At 37.6% G+C, this 20,134-nt stretch overlaps 2 protein-coding genes across 2 annotated transcripts in view; one reads left to right on the top strand and one right to left on the bottom strand.

The window, feature by feature from the left end:
- LACTB2 (lactamase beta 2) overlaps positions 1-19,331 on the bottom strand; it is a 28,945-nt gene extending 9,614 nt beyond the window's left edge. Inside the window, exons 1-3 of the mRNA XM_037505470.1 lie at positions 19,144-19,331; positions 10,528-10,691; positions 7,078-7,204 (exon numbers count right to left, since the gene is read on the bottom strand). Of these exons, the coding sequence (XP_037361367.1) occupies positions 7,078-7,204; positions 10,528-10,691; positions 19,144-19,265 (413 nt within the window). The 5' untranslated portion in view covers positions 19,266-19,331. The remainder of the gene's footprint in view (positions 1-7,077; positions 7,205-10,527; positions 10,692-19,143) is intronic.
- XKR9 (XK related 9) overlaps positions 1-20,134 on the top strand; it is an 87,476-nt gene that overhangs the window by 25,409 nt on the left and 41,933 nt on the right. Inside the window, exon 4 of the mRNA XM_054692191.1 lies at positions 17,980-18,091. The gene's annotated coding sequence lies outside the window, so the exon portion shown is untranslated. The remainder of the gene's footprint in view (positions 1-17,979; positions 18,092-20,134) is intronic.

Here is a 20,134-nt window from a genome sequence, read left to right as displayed (position 1 = left end):
CCGCTGAGCTACCCACATGGCACAGCAGACCTTTCCTGTCTTGCCCGCTGCTCCCCTCAGCAGTGTATTTCAGTGCCTGTTCCCCACTCTGTCTCTGGTGAATCCTTTCACCCCCCTACCCCGCCCCGCACCTCTGGCCTGTACCCCAGCTTTTGTATGCATATATAAATAAATCTTTTTTTAAAAAGGTCTTGGTTACCTGAATATAATAAAGTATTGCTTTCAGTATTTTCAAAAAAAGAAAAACAATACACAAAATACTGTATGACCCAGCAATAATTCTGGGGAATCTAACCAAAGAACATGAAAACATCAATGCAAAAACCATTTGCTGTACAATGTTTATTGCAGCATGATTTAGAATAGCTAGGGCATGGAAGCAGTCTAACAGCCATCAAGCAAAGATTAGATCAAAAAGATAGTTTATCCACATTACGGAACACTATTCAAAAACAAGGAAAGACGAAATGTGGCTCTTTATACCAAAATGTAGGGAGTTAGAGGGAATAATGTGTAGAAAAGTCAGAATGACAAAAATACTGGATATTTACATAGTGGACAAGTTGACAATATAAAAAACCAGCATACATTAATAAATGCAGTGATGGCACTATTGTTAAAGGGGGAGGGAGAAAAGGACAAGGGGATATATTATAGGGAAAAAATAGAAAAACTGAAAAAAAAAACCAACTTGTTGAAAAAATAGTTAAGTCTAAATAGTTTGCTCTGTGAGAACCCTCTTGATTTCTTAGTCACTATAGACTCAATCCTCTATACTGATCATTTTTTCCTCTATATTCTTTTGTACTTTAGATTATATTTCTATTACTGCAGGTTTCACACTGTTTTCTTATTTGTTTACCATTTTACGTCACAAGGCTATAAATTCCTGGAAGGCAGAACTCTTGTCTTTTTCTCATCTTTATATTCCTAGTGCTTGGTATTTAGTAGAAGCTAATGTTAATATATTGTTTTCAATGTGCCAGTACCAGTCTTTTTCTCTTTTTTTTAAGATTTATTTATTTATTTATACAAGCACTGGGTACAGTCAGAAACACAGGAGGGTGACAGAATTCACCAGAGCCAGAGCGGGGAACAGAACAGGCAGACTGATGAAATATACCGCTGAGGGGAGCAGTGGGCGGCAGGAGAGGTCTGCATGCCATGTGGGACCCTTGCCGGCGGCGGCCGGGGATTGAACTGGCGCTGCAGAGGCTGTGGGCAGCTTTGCAGCCCAGCGCTCAACCGCTGCGCCACCAGGGGAGGCCCCAGTACCAGTCTTTAGGGATTTATAGGTATTATACAATTAACCTTTATACCACTATGGGATGGGTAATATTAATCACTTTACATTCTAGATAACTGAATCAAAGGAGATAGTAATAAATATCTGATGCAATTTGGTTTAAATTGTATTTTATTTAGCTTAAGAGATTATCTTTGTCTATTCCACATAGTAGAACAGTAGCATTTTTATATGCTTGGAATATTTTTTTTTTAAAGATTTATTTTTTATACAAGAGCTGGGGTACAGGCCAGAGGTTCAGGAGGGTGAGAGAATTCACCAGAGACAGAGCTGGTAGCAGAACAGGCAGACTGATGAAACACACTGCTGAGGGGAGCAGCAGGCGTGACAGGAGAGGCTGCTGCGCCATGTGGGAATCTCCCTGGTCAGCCAGGAATCGAATCCTCACTGCAGAGGCTGTGGACAGCTTCACAGTGCTGTACTCAACCCGCTGCGCCACCAGGGAGGCCCCATATGCTTGGAATATTTTATTATTTTTTAAAAAGATTTATTTATTTATGTATACAAGAACTGGGGTACAGGCCAGAGGTGTGGGGGATGAGAGGACTCACCAGAGACAGAGTGGGGAGCAGAACAGGTAGATCTACTGAAATACACTGCTAAGGGAAGCAATGGACGAGTATAGCTTCATAGAACTGAGACTTAACCCTTTGTGCCACCAGGGAGGCCCCTGCTTGGAATATTTTAAATAAATATTCTCAATGATGGATTTTTGGGGGAAGGACTGGGCAAGTATATACATATTGGTATTTAATATTTAGGAATTGAGCATGAGTTTCTGGTTAAAGATAGTGATTGAATCCCAGATCTATTTTGTTTTCCTCCTAACCATCAATAAATTTACCTTACAGGGACTTTTTTCTGTTTTTTTCTTTTTTTTTTTTTTTTAATTATTTCACTAGTCAGTGAAATACTGGTTTGTAACATTATATAGGTTTCCCCTGTACAGCATTATAATTTGCCTTTATATAAACATGAAGGGAATTTTTAAGATATAAACCCACATGGATGAGAACAGACTATATCACTAAGATTTTAGAAGCTAGAAGGAAGACAGATGAGTGATATGTGACATATCAAACAGAAAACTGAAGCCTAAGCTTATAGCGGTGAAAACTGAGAATCAACCAGATTTATGCTGCAGAATTCTCCAATGTCTCGGGGTGCGGTGCAGTAAGAATCAGGAAGCAGAGGGCAAAGTAGGGAGGGCTACCCAAAATAAGGACTAATTGATTCATTGTCTGCTCAGAAAACAGAACTTTTATTTCTGGCATAAAATACCAGGGTTGAAGTCTGTTCCAGACCAGTGAAACATAAGTTGTTGGATTAGAAAAAAGACATTTTTAGATATGTAATGTCTCAAAAAAGTACTTTTCACAGGAAGCTATAGGAGATGGGTTGCACCAAAAAAGGAAATTATGGAGTACAGAAATAGGAGATCCCACACTGTAAAGAGCCAAAGGATCCAACACTGGAAAAAGCTGAGCTGGAAAGAAATTCAGGTCTGGAAGGAAACCAGCCCAGATTACAGCAAGTTCAGAGGCAATGAGGGAAGTTATTCCGGAAGGTGGAAGTGACAGAATCCTTTACACTTACCTTACACTATTTTTCTCCTGTTCTATTGCCCACTCCCCATGCCTGTCTGCTTTGCTTACATTCACTTGATACATTTAAATATCCTGAGAGGAGAGTTATATAGTCAGAGTTGAATTAATGGTAAGTACATAGAATACTATAGAAATATAGTTTATTATATGGTTCAGCTCAAATAGCACCTATAGTCATAATAATGTAAACACTGAATACTGATCTCACCAAAATTAAGACATTACAAGATGGGGGATAAGTACAGTTTCCATAAACAGCAGAAGTGAAAAAGCCAATCCTAATTTTTTGAGAGTGTGAAATTAATAAATACCTAAAATGGAAAAAAATCAAGATAGTGACAGGAATTGAACAATCCTCCAAGATTTGTTACACTTACAGCACAGGTCTGTTTATTTTTTTCTTCCTAGAGGCAACCACTTTCACTTTAGGAATTTTTATGTCACTTGCCTGCACAACAAGCGCATACTATCAAAGGTAATTCTGTGAGCCTCTCTTCTTTGCAGGCCTAATAAGCCCAGTAAAGATAGCTGTGTTTTGAAATTTTGATTTTTAGATTATGGTAGTTACAATAAGAAGTAAATCTTTTTAACAAAGTAATCTGAGAGTGGTATCTTAGATTACACAATCTGTTTAAAGTTTAATGTTGTATTAAAAAGAGAATCCATAAAGCGAAATACACAGATACATGTTTAAAATTATTTGTGTTACTAAGGACAATGTTACTAAGCAGGAACAATGAAGCTCCAATAAAAAGATGTGCAATTGTTGCCAGAAACTAAAGGTTCAGTTTTTTCATAGGATAACTCTAGCAAACATTTTAAGGTCAGATATTTTACTATTTAACTTATCCCAGAGCACAGAAAGAGAGAGAAAACTTAACAATCCTAAGTCTGACAAAGGCTGCCCAAAATGAAGAGAGTTCACTCCCCACTCCCACTAATGGATCAATACAAAAAAACTAAAGTATTAAGAGAATCCCAAAATATATTTGAAAATAGTATCATGACCCAATAAAGTTATTTAAAAAACCACAAAGTTGATTCAGTATCATAAGATTCCTGAAAATAATAAAGCTATGGAGAAAACCAGTAAGGTCATATCCACACACTGAAAGACATTTGACAAAATTCAGCTCTTAAATAGCAGTATTTAAGAAAACTGAAATGTTATAGAAGAGTTTCTCTTTTACTCTCACCATCAATCAAATCCTTGATACTAAATATTAAAACTGTAAAGTCTTTATAAGAATATGCTAAAATGTAATAGATATAAGGAAAAAGAACAGGAGATACTGATGTAATGGGAGCAATTATTTTTGAGAGGCAGTAAAAACTGACATTAGGAACTATTATGCTTTTATGGCTTTTCAAGTGTATGCTTTACATATTGGAAACTATTAGTATATTTTAGATGCACCAAGGGCAGGTTATTAATGAATTGTTAGAAATTGTCTCTTTTGTCTAATTAAACCTGCTGCAACCTATTAGATCAAAGTATGCAATGTTAAATGAACATAATTCCAGGAGGTATATTTCCAGCAATATAAAATGTGTGTAGAGACTGTATCTTATCTTGTGGGTAACCACACATAAAATGCATTTACAAATGGTACCCCCAGTCTCTTTTTTTTAATTTACAAAACTTATTTGGAGAACTATTCTTTTTTAGAGCCTGCAAACTGTCTTATACACCAACGTGCCTGTAATGCTTCCTTTATTACTCCTCAGCCAGAACTCAATCATGGTTTGGATACTTTCGAGGTTGAAGGCAGTAAGATTTCTTAAATTAAGGGATCAGAAATTCCAATTCTCCAGTCACCTGGGTGGCAAATGCTTGAATTTGCATAAAAAGCTGTGTTAAAATTCACCTCACATAGGCAGGAGGAGAAAAGGAAATGACATCAGAGGTGCTTTGCTAAAGATCAGAGGAACTGCAGCTGTGGCCTTCCCATTCATCAGGTAGAACATTTATCTAGTTCTGCCACTTCTGTGATAGACTTTCTAAGGATGGCGCTTTCAGAAATTTTATAACAGCCAACAAAAACCATCAGATTGACTTCCTCAAGAAATTAAACTTAATTCACTAGAAAATTCCTGAAGGATATATCCATAGTCAAATCCTTGCTGAAAAATGCTAACTTTCTAGTTTTTACTGAAGCGTTTTTGTGGGTATTATTTGTATCTCTATTGTATTTTATTTTCTTTCAAAATTGGCATGTGGACAAGATCAATTGCACATCAATACTTGGAGTCTTAACTAGATTTAACTTTGTGTTTATGGAACTTTGTTTAACAATGAATCTAAATGATTTTAAAACAATTAAGTTCTACTGACTTTATAAAAATGGTAATTGAAAACAATGGTCATCAGTAAATTAAATGTTTTATTCAGATTTTAGCATAACCAGAATTACATTCTTAAAAAAGATTATTTACTAAGTCATTTAAAAAGAGTATCTGTTTTTTGGGGATTATTTGTGTTTCCCCAAATCTTTAAACCAACTCTTATGCTTACCTTATTAGAACTTAGCAAAACAAAAATTAAATAGACTTCAGATAACATTAAGATCACTGGCATCAATTTGATCTATGAGTCGAACTAAGGGGTGGAGATGGTGATAAGAAGCAAGCATGAAGGAGTCTTTGGGGCATAGGTATTGTTTCTTGACTTGAGTGCTGGTCATATGGCTTATTCAGTTTGTAACAACTGACTACATTGCACAGTGATATGCACACTTTTCTGTTTATATACTTATTTTTAATTAAGAGCATTTTAGGAAAATTGCTAGAAAATAGTTGGTTTGTAAATTAAAATTTGCAAATCACAGGCAAAATGTAAAACAGGGAATATTGGTTTGAAAGAAGGCACAGATATCCATTACCCCATTTTCTCTTTCATCTGTTTATTCATTTCTTTGTAGATATTTAGTACATATAGGATATTCAATGCTTTATGTCAGGGACTGAGCAGATAAAGATGAATCTGGTGTCTTCCTATAGCAGAGGATGGCTAGCTTATCATAAAACTGGTTTCATTTTTTTCTTGGGTATGAAATTAAACTGTATTTCTTTGGGTTGGTTTGCTGTAGCAACTGGCATTAACTAATAAGGCGAATCTAAGGAGTTACTTGCCTTTTAAGGAGACATCTCTCTATGAACACAAAAATTACAGTTTAGTAAGTGCTTTAATAAAATAACAAAAGTCATATGAATGTAAGAGGAGGGAGTAGTAGATTTTAATCAGAAAGGATTCTTGAAGTAAGTAACACATGAAATGAGCTTTGAAGAAGGCATATATAAGAATTTACCAGAAAGAAAAGCAGTAGGAAAGTGTGAAGCCTAATAAAGGGAAAGTTATGAGCAAAGGCATGAAGACACACAATGTGCCAAGAGTATCTGGAGATGGCTGATTGTGTTTGCATGGGGGGTAGTGGGAACTAAGACTATAAAAATGATTAGACCAGATTGTGACTTGGGAAACAGAATAAGTATAACTTATTATGTATGCTAGCTTGTTATAGGTTGAATAAAGCTAACCTAATTAGATGTGGTGTGCAAGGGTATCTAGGGTGCTAAAGGCAAAGAGGAGTCAGCTTCTATCTTACAAGAATAAATAGAATCTTAAGAACTGAGCAGATGAGTATTCTGAAATCATAAACCAAGAAGAGATTGTGGGGGAGAGAAAGAGAGTCTAATTAGTTCAGTCTCAAAATTATTGAGTTAAAAACACCTTTTTGAATCCGTCAATAGGTCATGAGGGCTTAATGGTCTGATCTAAAATGTATTTACCTTAGGTATGGGTCACCTTTTGGAAGTGAGAGCATGGGAAAGCCCTAAAATGAACTGGTGGGTAATCTCTAAATGAACCCAACTGACCTGTTTTTTAAATAATTAAAATGCTATTATTTAAAAAATGATAATCGTATAATTCAAAAAAATAATTAAAATTAAAAGAGTAGAGAGCTTTTGTTACCATTTCTCAAGCAAGTCAATTTTCTTTTTCCAGAGTAACAATTTTATCAGATCTTTTGTATCTTTCCTGAGACAATCTCAACTCAAGCAAATATGCAGAAGCCTTCTTTCTACAACCTTTGTTTTAATACATATATATAGGACTTCCCTCTATCACTGCCTTCCCTGGTGAAAGGACATTAGGACACTTACCTTAGAGTGGCACCCTCAGTTATAATCAGATCACCATCTTTCAGATATACATATTGTTGTTCTCCATCTCCTATAACTTCTTCTCTCTGAGGATTTCTTGGGAGTTTTTTAATGCAATATTCAGTGCCTAGCCACAAAACATATGAAATATATTAAGTCATGCTTTAAATGATAATGCAGTCTTTTCAGATAACATTTATGAAGGGCTGCAAAAAATATTAACATTGAGATAGTAAAAATGGTACAAATTATAGCAGTATACTCTAGGATGGTAACTTTCTTTTATCTCAACAAAGAGCTTTCTATTCTCTTATGACCCTCTAAGTCTACATAAAAGTCTTTGTGTTCCAGTCACTCCTATTTTATACAATTTGAAAGTAGTTCTGTATAATCTAGCTAGCTTTGTTATCAAGATGGGTATTGAAGAGGCAATAACAGAAGCTGAGAACTCTATCTAGTGCCTAACTTACAGTAAAGAAGTCATGGTGTCCTGGCAATAGTTAATAGTAAATGGATGATAGTATAAAATTCAAGCCCCAAACCTGGGACTAAGATATTAAAAATTTATAATAAATTTAACCCATTCTATCTCTCAATTACATAAAGAAAAATCAGTAACTAGCCAATCAATAGTTGAGTGCAAATTATCTAACCAGTATCCAATGTATAGTATGACTATAAGTTCCATGATATCAAAGTAATTGAAAACTGTTTTAGTTGGGGAAATAAAACTTATAAATAAGAAATGAGTGAAGAACTATATGTAGTACTGTTTAATGAATACAAAGTGAACAATTTTGATAATAAAAACAAGAGTTAGAGAAAGGGAAAAACTAAGAAAGGATTCATTAATATGACAGAACTTGAGGTATGATATATAGGATGAGGAGGATGGGAAAGGTTAAGAGAAAAGATTTGTAGATAAGAGAACAGTATTAGCAAGGGTGTGGGAATGAGAACAAGTATGGCATATGTGCAACAACATAACTGCTACCAACTTGTCTAAAGCAAAACACTATCTGGGAAGATTTGAGAAAAGGTGTGATAGGTAGGAGGCGCTGAAATCACGGAGATCCTCAAAATGCCTTTCACAGAATAGAAGAATTTAAACTTCACTGAATGTGGCCACTCTTCACTCTTCCATAAGTTAATGAAATAGTGTTAACAGGTTAATCAATATGGCAGCTTTTGGTGGGGAGATTGGAAAGTGAGAGAACAGAAAGATTAGGAAGGGACGAAGGCACTGACCCAAATAGAAGGTAAAGAGTATTAGGGATAGGATCACAGAAATAGAACTATGGTGGGAGAAAAAGACATTCAGAGAAAACTGACAAGGCACATAAATCTGGTCAGTATGGAGAGTAAAGGAGATGGAAATATTGAAGTAAATACAAAACAACTAGCACCTTCCTTCACCAACCCCAAACTACTACTTTTTATCTTAGAAGCTGAAGCAAAATAATATATTATTCTGGGAAATGGCACTACCTAATAAGTTTGTCTTCATTATTGAGTGAGTTGGTGAGGTATTTTCTGTTTTTGCTTTTAATCTTCACAATTTTGTCTTTTAGTCTTCATAAAAAAAAAATATTTCGAGTTGTAAGCCTTTTGGCAGACAATCCTTCACCCCAAATCACATTTATCTCAAAATTACAAAAATATTATACCATAAAATTACTGTGTCAGTTTTTAAAATTATGTATAAATATGAAAACACATATCCTATTCATAACAGCAATCTATTGGCAGGATGAAGAAGGGCATGCTGAAAGCAATCATATAATAATCATTTTAATAAAAGCTTACTGAGAAATAATTTATCCTTTTAAAGTTACAAATCAGTGTTAAAAAAATAATATTTAAAGAACTGTACAACCATCACCATGACCTAATTTTAGAACATTTTCAAAAATGCCCAAAGATACCCTGTAATCAATGGCAGTCACTTTTTATTCTCCATCTCTCAGCTTTGGCAACCACTTACCTATTTTCTGTCTCTATCAGATAATTATTTTATGAGGAGCAAACACTCAGCTATTTGTTAAGGTTTGAATAATCAATTATAACATCATTGCTAATGCTAATTATTTAAACTGATATATAGTATTGTTTACATATAATGCTTTTTAATAAAAAACATATTCTAATTGAATAGTATAGAAGCAAATATCTGAGTCCTTGGGTCTCAGTTGTGAAATATGTGGCAAAGATCCAACTTCTGCTGCAAAACAGTAATTATAAGATAACAAAATATTTTTATAGGATTTACTTAAAAAAAAAAAAAAGAAAGAAACAAAACACCCAAAACAAAACATTCAACCAGTCTGGGGTTAAATTAACTCTCATGTCTAGTAAAATGCATGCTCCCTATAAGTCACTAGAAGTTCCTAAATTATACTCTGTGTTTTAAAATTTTTAAGCAGGTTGCTATGGAGTTACTGTATATTTCCACTACAATCTTATTAAAGGCATTCTTATTTTTGGTGTGACCTATAAAAATTCAGGTTGTTGAAAAATTTCTGCAGAAATAATAATTAAACATAATAGTAAAAAATGTGGAAAAAGTGAATAATCATAAAACAAAATGGAGTAAAAATGCTAATGATTAAGAATTTAGAGGATGAAGAAATACATGGAGCATTTCTGGGGGGATTCTGGAAGGCACTTGTACAATTCAGTGCTGAACAACTCCAGATCTGCATGCAGTCTATATAGTTTCAATACAGTTCAGAATGAAAGACAACAAGGCACTTCTCAAGTAAAGTATTAAAATTTTAGTGGCTATAAAGCAGTTCCAAATTTCTCCTTGATTTTCTTTAAAGCAATTGAATAGGTAATCTATTATAAAAATATTATTTTGAATGGAACCCAAAACTTAAAATTTTTAATCTAAAGAAAGTGGGTAAAATGTCCAATAGGCAAAAGAAAAACAAACTGTTATATTCCTACCATGAATTGCTACTTAGCAATTCAAACTTCTGATCCCTTGTTTGGTTCCCCTATATTTCTCCTATAAGTGAAACCAGCCGGTATTTTCCTTTTTCCTTCTGACTTATTTCACTGAGCATAATCCTGTCTAGCTTCATCCATGTTGCTGTGAACGGCATTAGTTTATCTTTTTTGATTGCTGAATAGTATTCCAATAATGGTTAGTTTTTATTAAATCTAAAGTAGAAATTGTCATATAGACTAAATTAAAATTGGTCATCACTGGGCAAAGGAGCAAAAGAAGAGGGAGAAGAGATTTGAAATAGAAAATAGGACATTTTCTTTGTTCCTTTGTTAAAACTGGAGACAATGGTCAAGTTATATTAATGTTTAAAAGTACCATTTAAATAGAAGTTATTCAATAAATGGTTTACTAGCTTACTTACCCTGTAACTGAAACAAATTGTTCTTAAAAATCTACTTTTTCTTAATAATGAATTTAATGAGAGTTTTTTTGTTTACCATTACTGATGTTTTTACAAATATCTCCTATGCCTCCAGTGTGATCACGGTGCCAATGAGTAACTATGATTTCCTGAATTCCTGTGTTAAATTCAGTCAAAGCCTGCTTTAAACAGGTGATGTACTCTGGAATTGCTGGTTCTCCAGTGTCAATGAGGATTCTCCTGAAAAATAAATGGAAGAGAATTAACACAATTGGAACAGAGTTAATATTAGCATATTTCCCACACAGAAAATTTATTTAAGATATTGTATATATTGGGCCTTCCTGGTGGCACAGGTTATTGAGAGCAGCGCTGTGAAGCTGTCCACAGCCTCTGCAGTGCCAGTTCAGTTCTATCCCTGGCCGTGGAGATACCCACATGGTGAGCAGACCTCTCCTGTCTCGCCTGCTGCTCCCCTCAGCAGTGTATTTCATTAGTCTGCCTGTTCTGCTCCCTACTCTGTCTCTGGTGGATCCTCTCACCCTCCCGCACTTCTGGCCTGTACCCCAGTTCTTGTATAAATAAAATTCTAAAAAAAAAGAAATTATATATATTGCTATATTTTCAGTATTCTTAGATACATAACTATAGCGTCACTCACCTATAAATCTCACCTATAAATTCTTCAAAACTTAGAGCTAAATTTAGGTCTAAACAAAGAATAGCAATAAGAATAGATATTTACCAGCACTTAAATATGGCACTATTTGAAGGAAATGGCATATTTTAACAATCAGATTACTTATAACAACTGCTTAAGTTAGGTATTCCATCATTATATGTAGAAATTGAGTAACTTGTCCAAGGATATGGTACATTCAAGCTAGCATTCAAACTCAGGTATTCTGCACTACAAAATGTGCTTTTGTTAACTTTGCCTTTAAGATCTTTTACAACATCCTCAAATGTCTCATAGATATGAAAGAAATTGTTTCAAAGGTATCACTAATAAATCCAGTTTCTGCAGTAGATACAAAACTCAATAGTGTTTTACATTGGTTCCTTAACACATGAAAATGAAGGTAGTAGGGAAGCACGGGAGAAATGTCTGAGCTGCTTTCTTTCTTTACTTATACAACCTTATAGTTACACTTTTTGCTTGTCATCTTGAACCTTCCTTATACTTTGTCTGCCCTTTGTCTATTTATGGAAATGATTTTTTTTTCTCTATGAAGTTTTTCTGAACTAAAAAAGGATTATTCTCTTTTCCTCAAGAGCCAGTTCTCAAACTTCTTAATTCATGTGGTTTCCACAGTAACACCTGCTTAATTCAAGGTTGGGGAGAGATTAGTTTTGATGAGATTCATCATTCATTCATCTATTATCAATAACTTTTTATGAATTATCATCTTTCACACCTTTCTTGACAAAAATCCTGTTTACTTTCTAGTGAAGGGTGGGAAGAGGAAGTTGTGAAAAGAAACAATAGTGACAGATAACAGAAAGCATTTTGTGGAACATTAAGAGGGTAAATATTGGGCCTCCCCTGGCAGCGCAGAGGTTGAGCGCTGGGCTGTGAAGCTGCCCACAGCCTCTGCATAGCTGGTTTGATCCCTGGCCACCAGCGAGGGTCCCACATGGCGTGCAGACCTCTCCTGCCGGGCCCACTGCTCCCCTCAGCAGTGTATTTCGTCCTTCTGCCTGTTCTGTTCCCCACTCTGGCTCTGGTGAATTCTCTCACCCTCCCACGCTTCTGACTATACCCAGTGCTTGTATAAATAAATAAATAAATAAATAAATAAAAATCTTAAAAAAAAAAGAGGGTAAATATGACAGAAGCTAACTGTATGGCTATTTTATATTGGGTGGCTTGTTTCCTTAACACGATGCCTTGAAAGTCACCACCAATAAAAACAAACTGCTCTCTCACAGATGGCGGTGGGGTAAGGTGTGGGGACAACAGCCTTAAGGTCCGCTGGCTTATATCTACATTTTAAATTCCATAGAGCAGTGGCTCTACTTTACAGAAACAGTGTCATAACTGCCTCATTTGGAGATAGGGAAACCAGATAGCTATACAGGCCCAGGGTGCATTGGAAGGTCCTTGACAGTGGAAATGTAAGGAAGAGATGGTTTAAAGAACATTTAGGAGGTGCAATCTACAGGAGCTTTTTAAACATTTGGACATGGAAGGGAAGGGAAAGAACTGATTCTGAGGTTTCTCAGATGAGTTGATTAGTGTGTAATTAATCAAGACAGTAAACATTGAAGGGTGCAAATTTGAGAGTTTGGTTTGGGTGATGGTGAATTTTAATGACACTGCTGACTGTCTTCTTTTGTTTTTTCTACACAGCACTTATTACCACTGACATTTACATGTTTGTTTGTTTATTTATTGCCTATGTCCACACCCTCCCAAGTCCCATAGGCAACAACCTTGTCTGTTTCTGCCACAGGCTAGATACTTGCATGTACTAGATACTCAATAAATAATTGTTGGATGAATAAATAAGGCAGTATTTTTATTTTTAACTCATTTAATTACCAAAACAATCCCGAGATTTTACTCTTGTATAGATAAGGAAACATTTACATGTTTGTTTGTTTATTTATTGCCTATGTCCACACCCTCCCAAGTCCCATAGGCAACAACCTTGTCTGTTTCTGCCACAGGCTAGATACTTGCATGTACTAGATACTCAATAAATAATTGTTGGATGAATAAATAAGGCAGTATTTTTATTTTTAACTCATTTAATTACCAAAACAATCCCGAGATTTTACTCTTGTATAGATAAGGAAATCGAGGCCTTTAGAAGTTGGACAATACATGTATTAACTTGCCCAATGTCACAACCTACAACAGAAGATATATTTGAACTCATATCTTTCTCAATCCAATGCCCATTTTCTCTGGATATGAGGAATACTTCAGCAGTTTTTGATGAACAATCACAGGTAATCCTAGACTTTTTAATTTTCCGGGCCCCTTTAGCAGTGTGAAACCTATAGACCAGTCTCAGAATAATATTTTGGAGTGCATAAAATACACAGGATTACAAAATAAACCAATTACACTTAAACAGTTATCAAAATAAAAGAAATTGATACAGTATTATTACATGTGCTTCCTCACTATCATGAAATATCAGGATTAGCACCAAACTTTATAATGACTGTAATTTCTAAATAATGATGTGTACACTATTTTGAGAGCTGTCATGATTGTAATATCCTATGAAAATATTAGAGAAAAAATAGGTACAGATATTACACTTTTTTTTTTTTTTAAAGATTTATTTATTTATTTGTATTTTATTTATACAGGCACTGGGTACAGCCAGAAGCGCGGGAGGGTGAGAGAATTCACCAGAGCCAGAGCCAGAGCGGGGAGCAGAGCAGGCAGAAGGACTGAAGCACACCGCTGAGGGGAGCAGCTGGTGGCAGGAGAGGTCTGCGTGCCATGTGGGACCCTCCTACGGTGGCTGGGGAGCAGCCGGGCATCAAACCGGCGCCACAGAAGCTGCGGGCAGCCTCGCAACCCAGCGCTCAATCGCTGCGCCACTGGGGAGGCCCCTACACTTTTTTTTTTTTAATAACTATATTCATAATTGAACAAAGGCTAACTTTCAGTTGGTGGTTAAAGGTATAATTTTTTCCCCAGCCAAGATCAGACTCGCTGAAATATATCCGTTGGAGGACTACTATGAGTTTCTATGAGCTGGCCACTTATGGGTGACCTATTTGCTATCTATGAATCACAGCAGAGAATTCCTTGATTACTATAGGGTATAGCTGGTATCATGAGGCAGGCCCGGCGACTCATAAGCCGCTGTTGACCTGATTACGTGACTATCTCCATGGTGGTCTCAGGATAACTGCCTGTGATAATATCAAATACTTTACTGATGCAAATGGCTCTTGGTATGGCCATGACATTTGGTCATTACGTATGGTCATTACGCGGGACATTTCCTGTCCCTCATAAAACTTTGTCCCCCAATCCCATCCCATGCTCCAGACTTTATTCCTCATACCATTGTCACATGATCAGCTTTAACTAGCCTGTATGATTTCAATAAATGGCACAAGAACTTCTGCTCAAGTAGCAGAGTCTTGCCTTGCAAACCTGCTCCACGAGTGCTGTGTCCCTCTTCTCCCTCATCTCGTTCCCACTGCAAAGTGGCAATAAACTGTAAGCCTCAGGCTCAGAACTCTTGGTTCTAGTAGAGGAGGAGAAAAGCTGATGATAAAATCAAGTCTGGGATGTGATTCGTTAACTATTTTTGTTGATATATACCCTGTTGTCTAGAACAGCTCTGTCACATAATAGGCATTCAATAAATATGTTGAATAAATTTATTTTGAATTCTAATGAATGATTACCACAGATAGATACTGTGCTATATACTTTATAAAATGCAAAGCTGAGCAATACACAGACTGCATGCTCAAGGATTTTAGGGGTTTTATGGGTTCTTTTACATATCTATAACATACTGTGTCATGTTTAGCATTGTGCACATTAGGCACACAAGATGAAAAATATACAAAACTATAATACTGTGATATTCACAACAATATTCTCTAGCTTACTATGCTAGATTTTGGTTGCTTCCATGTATTTGGGGAGATTAGGTACTTATTAACCGCACACTCTTGATGTCTGTTAATTAAGATCTCTAAGGATATTTTGGGGGGTCTTCTGACCCTTGAGAAGGATTCATCCATGCTTCAGACTAAGACATCTTCAATTTTTGCATAACACCTAAACCTCGCCCTTATTTTTAATTCCTTGCCTCCCCACCCTCTTAAGGAACTCTGTTTTGAAAAACATTGTAATATGAAACTAAATTTAAATATTGTCCTTATTTTAAAGGCCAGGTGAGATCACGTCAATGTCAAGATGAAGATTAACAGGGTTAAGATGTAGATCCATAAAACCTAATAAAAAATGATTGTGCCCTCTGTGGCAAGTGTGTGACAAGTGTGAGTGACAGCATTCTGACACTAGGGTTCTGTCTTGGTCTAACATAACTGGGATGAGCAAAGTAAGGTCTTCCAAAGTGAGTAAAACAAAAAGTCCTGGAATAAACGCAATCTATTAAAAATAGAGGTGTGTCGGGCCTCCATGGTGGTGCAAGGGGTTAAGACACAACCTATGAAGCTATCCGCAGCCACTGCAGCACAAGTTTGATCCCCAGCCAGGGAGCTACCCACATGGCGTAGCAGACCTCTCCTGACTCGCCCGCTGCTCCCCTCAGCAGTATATTTCCGTCAATCTGCCTGTTCTGTTCCCCACTCTGTCTCTGGTGAATCCTCTCACCCACCACACCTCTGGCCTGTACCCCAGTTCTTGTATGCATAAATAAATAAATCTTAAAAAAAATAGAGTTGTGTCCACATAAAAAAATCTAAAAAAATAAACTGGCACCAAATATTAAACAAAAACGTTATACTGATAACCAGTTACATACTGATATAACCATTTAAAGTAGCATTTGGAGTTTTCAAATTTACTGGTTTTTCATCCTCAGATCAATTCTAGGGAGGTATTATTATTTATTATTTTATTTTACTGAAAAGGAGACTAGTTTTTGAAAAGTTTTAGTGATTTCTTTCAGGTCCCAGCAAGAAGCAGTGCTTTAAAGCATTATATTCAGATTCGAGGTACAGTGATTTCTCTGTTCAAGATACTTGGGTGCTTCTCGGGGAGAAGATGACTGCTTAACCAAGCACGTGGAATCATTCTTCATGTGGCATAAATAAAACTGCAGTTTCAAATTAGGGAGAAAAATGTTCTGTTTCCTCCTTAACATATAGAAATTCTATTGCTATGTCTGTGAATAGTTACAGCAGAGGATTATATCATTCCTATGTGGGCTGGTTGACTGTTTTTCTTGACCACAGACAATACTTGATCTAGGGAGATGATTTTGAAAATGCAAATTATGCTAATGAAAGGGACAAGAAAAGAGTGCAGAAGAATCTATGACTGACTTATTCACTAGAGCACAGGGTTAGGCACTTAATAGACACAGCAACACTACTATATGAATAAAGAAAAAAATTATTCAAGTAATGCAAATTAGAATCATTTTCCTCTTTTAGGTATTTTTTATCAACATTAAGACAGCTATTAAATGGTCTCTCTGTCAATTTGTGGTCACTCTTACAAATTTCTCAGGCATTTTCTGAGCACCTAGTATGAACCCAATATTGTCTGGATGTTATGAGGGAAGTGATACAAATATTAGCTAACATTATTGTATGCTTTCCACATGATAGAATTTAAATGCTTTTGAGAAGGTTTTTCAAGTAAATTTTAATGACTCCTATTAATATCCCTATGAGGCAGGTAATATATAGCCCTCATTGTATAAATAAGGAACCTGAAACTCAGGGTAACTGTCTAGTCCAAAATCCATAAATCAGAATTTGGATCCAAGTATTTGGAATCCAGAGTCTTAATTCTACTCCACTAAACTGTCTTTTCCTATTAGAAGTCAAACAATTGCCTTCAAAGTATTTACCATTTTCATAGGAAAGCGCAACTAGGATTGTATCTTCCACTCTCATACCTCTGGGCCTCTTCACAGAGCTGCCTGAGTGTCCTCAGGTAAGGAAGGCAACTGGCTTCTCCAGGAAACCCTAGTGCCTTCGATGACCTTGTCTTGGGAGCTATTTTCTACTTTATTACTCTTACTCCAGCCCACACTCAAGGGGATACTTATGCTCCACTTCTTTTCAGGGAGGTGTATCAAAGAATTTGTGGGCATATCTTAAAGCCATCACACCAAGCAAAGGAGAGTGACAAACACTTAAGATCTGGAAGAGAGTCTGATTATATACATGAAATTGAGAAAGAACAGCCACAGAGATAAGAAAAAACAAGGAGAATGTAGTGTTAGCAAATGAAGGAGGGGGTGGTCAATGGTATCAAAAGATACCAAATGGGAATGGAAAAATGCCATTGAGTTTAGTGATATAAGATCTTAGAACTGTTTTGTGCAGCTGAACAGGTGGGTAGAGACATCAGAAATTCTTGGACTCAATTAATATTCATTTTTAGCCACCTGACCTCTACTTAATACAGTACAGTAACATCAGCTGCATATTAATTTATTGTAGCTCAACTATCTGGACCCGTATCTATCTGTATGTATCTATCTAACTCATATTATACAGGAGTGATTCCACTGACCTTTTCACTCTACCAGTTTATGAGTGTAAGATGGGAGACTACAAATCTGCTCCTCCCTCAGTTTCAGGTTTTTCTGTCTCTAGCACAAGCATCTTGCTGCTCTGCATGTAATTCTAGTGTTTAAAGACAGTTATGTATTTTTCATACAACATGGTTTCTAAATGCAAGCCAATTTCTTTGGTTTTCAGATGGAACCACTCGTGTTTCAATGGTGGGGAAAAAAACAAGCTGTGTAAAACTGACTACAGTACATTGTTCTCCAACATAGTGTTTTCCTATGACACTTCATAGGGTAATCTTGACTATATACAATTTTCATTTTAGGTATTGACTTTAGAGCCAGTTTAAGACGACACACTGAGGAGGAAAGAGAATGCCTAAGGCATCCCTGGGGTGATGGAGTTCCAGCCAAGGTAGACTGTGCCCCAAATAGCAGGTATTTTTTCTGCTTAAGTCTCTATTCTACTAGGTTCTGGAGGCAGTCCAAAGCTCTTGTACCTACTGACCCTGCCTTGTTTATTTTAGACTTAGCATTTTGCCTGCTTAACTTGCAGTACTTCCAGTTCCTCTATCCCACTGCTTCTAAAATTCTGATTTACTGGAAAATGCAAATACTGTAGGTATTTTAAACGAAAATTCAATAGACTATACCTACTAAACTGTTTTTAGTAGTCAACTATATTTTATTGTAACAAGACTGCACAATTAGATTCTAAGCTATACCTTAATTTCATTTTGTATTATCTAGGGTATACTAAAGACTAAGTGTACAAAATTAAAATTGCTCAATGCAAACCAATCTCATTTCTGAATATTTTCACTAAAGCAGAATGCAGCGAAAACTGAACAAGATGAAAATGTTACAAATACTGATAGATTATTCTATTCGCAAAGTAGATGAGGTAAAAAATCACGACGACGTCGACAAAACTGGTCAGTCAGCTCCTCTTTTCCAAGAGCTTGAGGATTCTCTTGGGTTTCACAGATTTGAACAATGTGGAAGCAGGGGAATCCTGCCCTCTGCTGCCTAGTTAAGAAAAGGGCCTCAGCACAACCTGCTTTTGTGAAGAGAAGTTAATGCTCAGGCAAAACACCAGTAAAAAGCAAAAGGTCAGCAGACAAAGTCAATGCTTCCCTGGATTCCTCACTCCAGCCGATCCTAATTTCTCAAATGCGCTTAACCGGCATTCAAACATCAGCAAAGGACATCTGGTTTCAAAAACAAGGTGCTTTTTTCCCTTCTTCTGCTCATTATTTCTCCTTCCTTAGCCATTTGTAAGTTAGAGAGGTTACCCCCCCCACAGTGATTTAGGGGCGACCGGGAATCGCAGAGACTGCGGGCAGTCCTGGGTAGGGGTGCCCGGCGGGCGGACACCGCGCCCGGCTGCCCGCGCGGAGCCCCTCCGCCAGCGGCGGGCAGTTATCCGAGCCCCAGCTCCATGATCCCCCGGGCCGCTGTGTATGTTGGGGGGAAGGAGAGACGTTTACCTGGGGCCGGTCCCCACCAGGTAGGTGTTGGTGCCCTGCAGGGTCATGGGGCCCGGGTTACAGCCCAGGACGCGCACCACTCGACTGGACAGCCGCTCGATGCGCTGCAGGGAGGCAGCCATCTCCGCCCCAGCCGCCGTCGGGCACGCAGCGTGCCGGGCGAGCCGAGCGCGGAAGGAGCAACTAGGCCGGGGGGCGGGGCCTCGTGACGCAGCGCCAGCCCGCGGGGGCGGGGGCGCGGGCGGGGGCGCGGGCGGGGGCGCGGGCGGGGGCGGGGGCGGGGCGCGGGCGGGGGCGCGGGCGGGGGCGCGACCAGCGGTCACGTGACGCCGCTCTCACCTGGCTGGCAGCGGAGCGGGGAACTTTGCGTGCGCGTGGCTGGGGCGGCGTGAGGCGAAGCTGGATTGGGCCCGCCGGGCGCCTCCCCTGGCACAGGTCCGGGTCTTTCACAGGAGTTTGAGTCCGGGCAGGCGAGTTCAAGTGGGTGAGAGAAATTTTAACTTGGGTGTGCTTGAGGCAAAGCGAGGAAGGGGCAGGCAGGTTAGGAAGGATTTGTGCTCGGGATTTTTTGGCGGTGGGTGTGTATGTGTGTGTGTCGTCACCAGTTGCTTTTTTTTTTTTTTTTAATAATAGTGGTCACTAATGATTACTTAGCGCTTTTGCGCTGTGAAGTATTTTTCCCCAAGCTATCTCATTTAATCCTCACAATATTAAGAGGGAGGCGCTTTTTATGCCATTTTACAAACGAAAAACGAAGATTTGGAGACTTGCCCGCGTGAGGGAGCTGGAAGCCTTTTTCTTGGATGTTTGCACTAACATTCGCCTCCACCCGGGCCCAATTCAGGAAGCTTGCTTCTCCTTCCTTGTGCTACCTGCCTGCCCAGAGAACAAAGTTGGTCTCGTGGAGGGAATATAAGGGATCTACTCTCTAAGAAGTCTTTTCTAATCTGTTGAGCTTTAACTACCCCAGTAGAAGTATTAATTACTTACT

The sequence above is a fragment of the Talpa occidentalis genome, unplaced genomic scaffold (genome assembly GCF_014898055.3).
Source record: "Talpa occidentalis isolate TD23 unplaced genomic scaffold, MPIMG_talOcc4v2.1, whole genome shotgun sequence".
NCBI lineage: Eukaryota > Metazoa > Chordata > Mammalia > Eulipotyphla > Talpidae > Talpa > Talpa occidentalis.
Note: the sequence above shows the minus strand (reverse complement) of the source record. Positions and strands in the feature narration are given on the sequence as shown.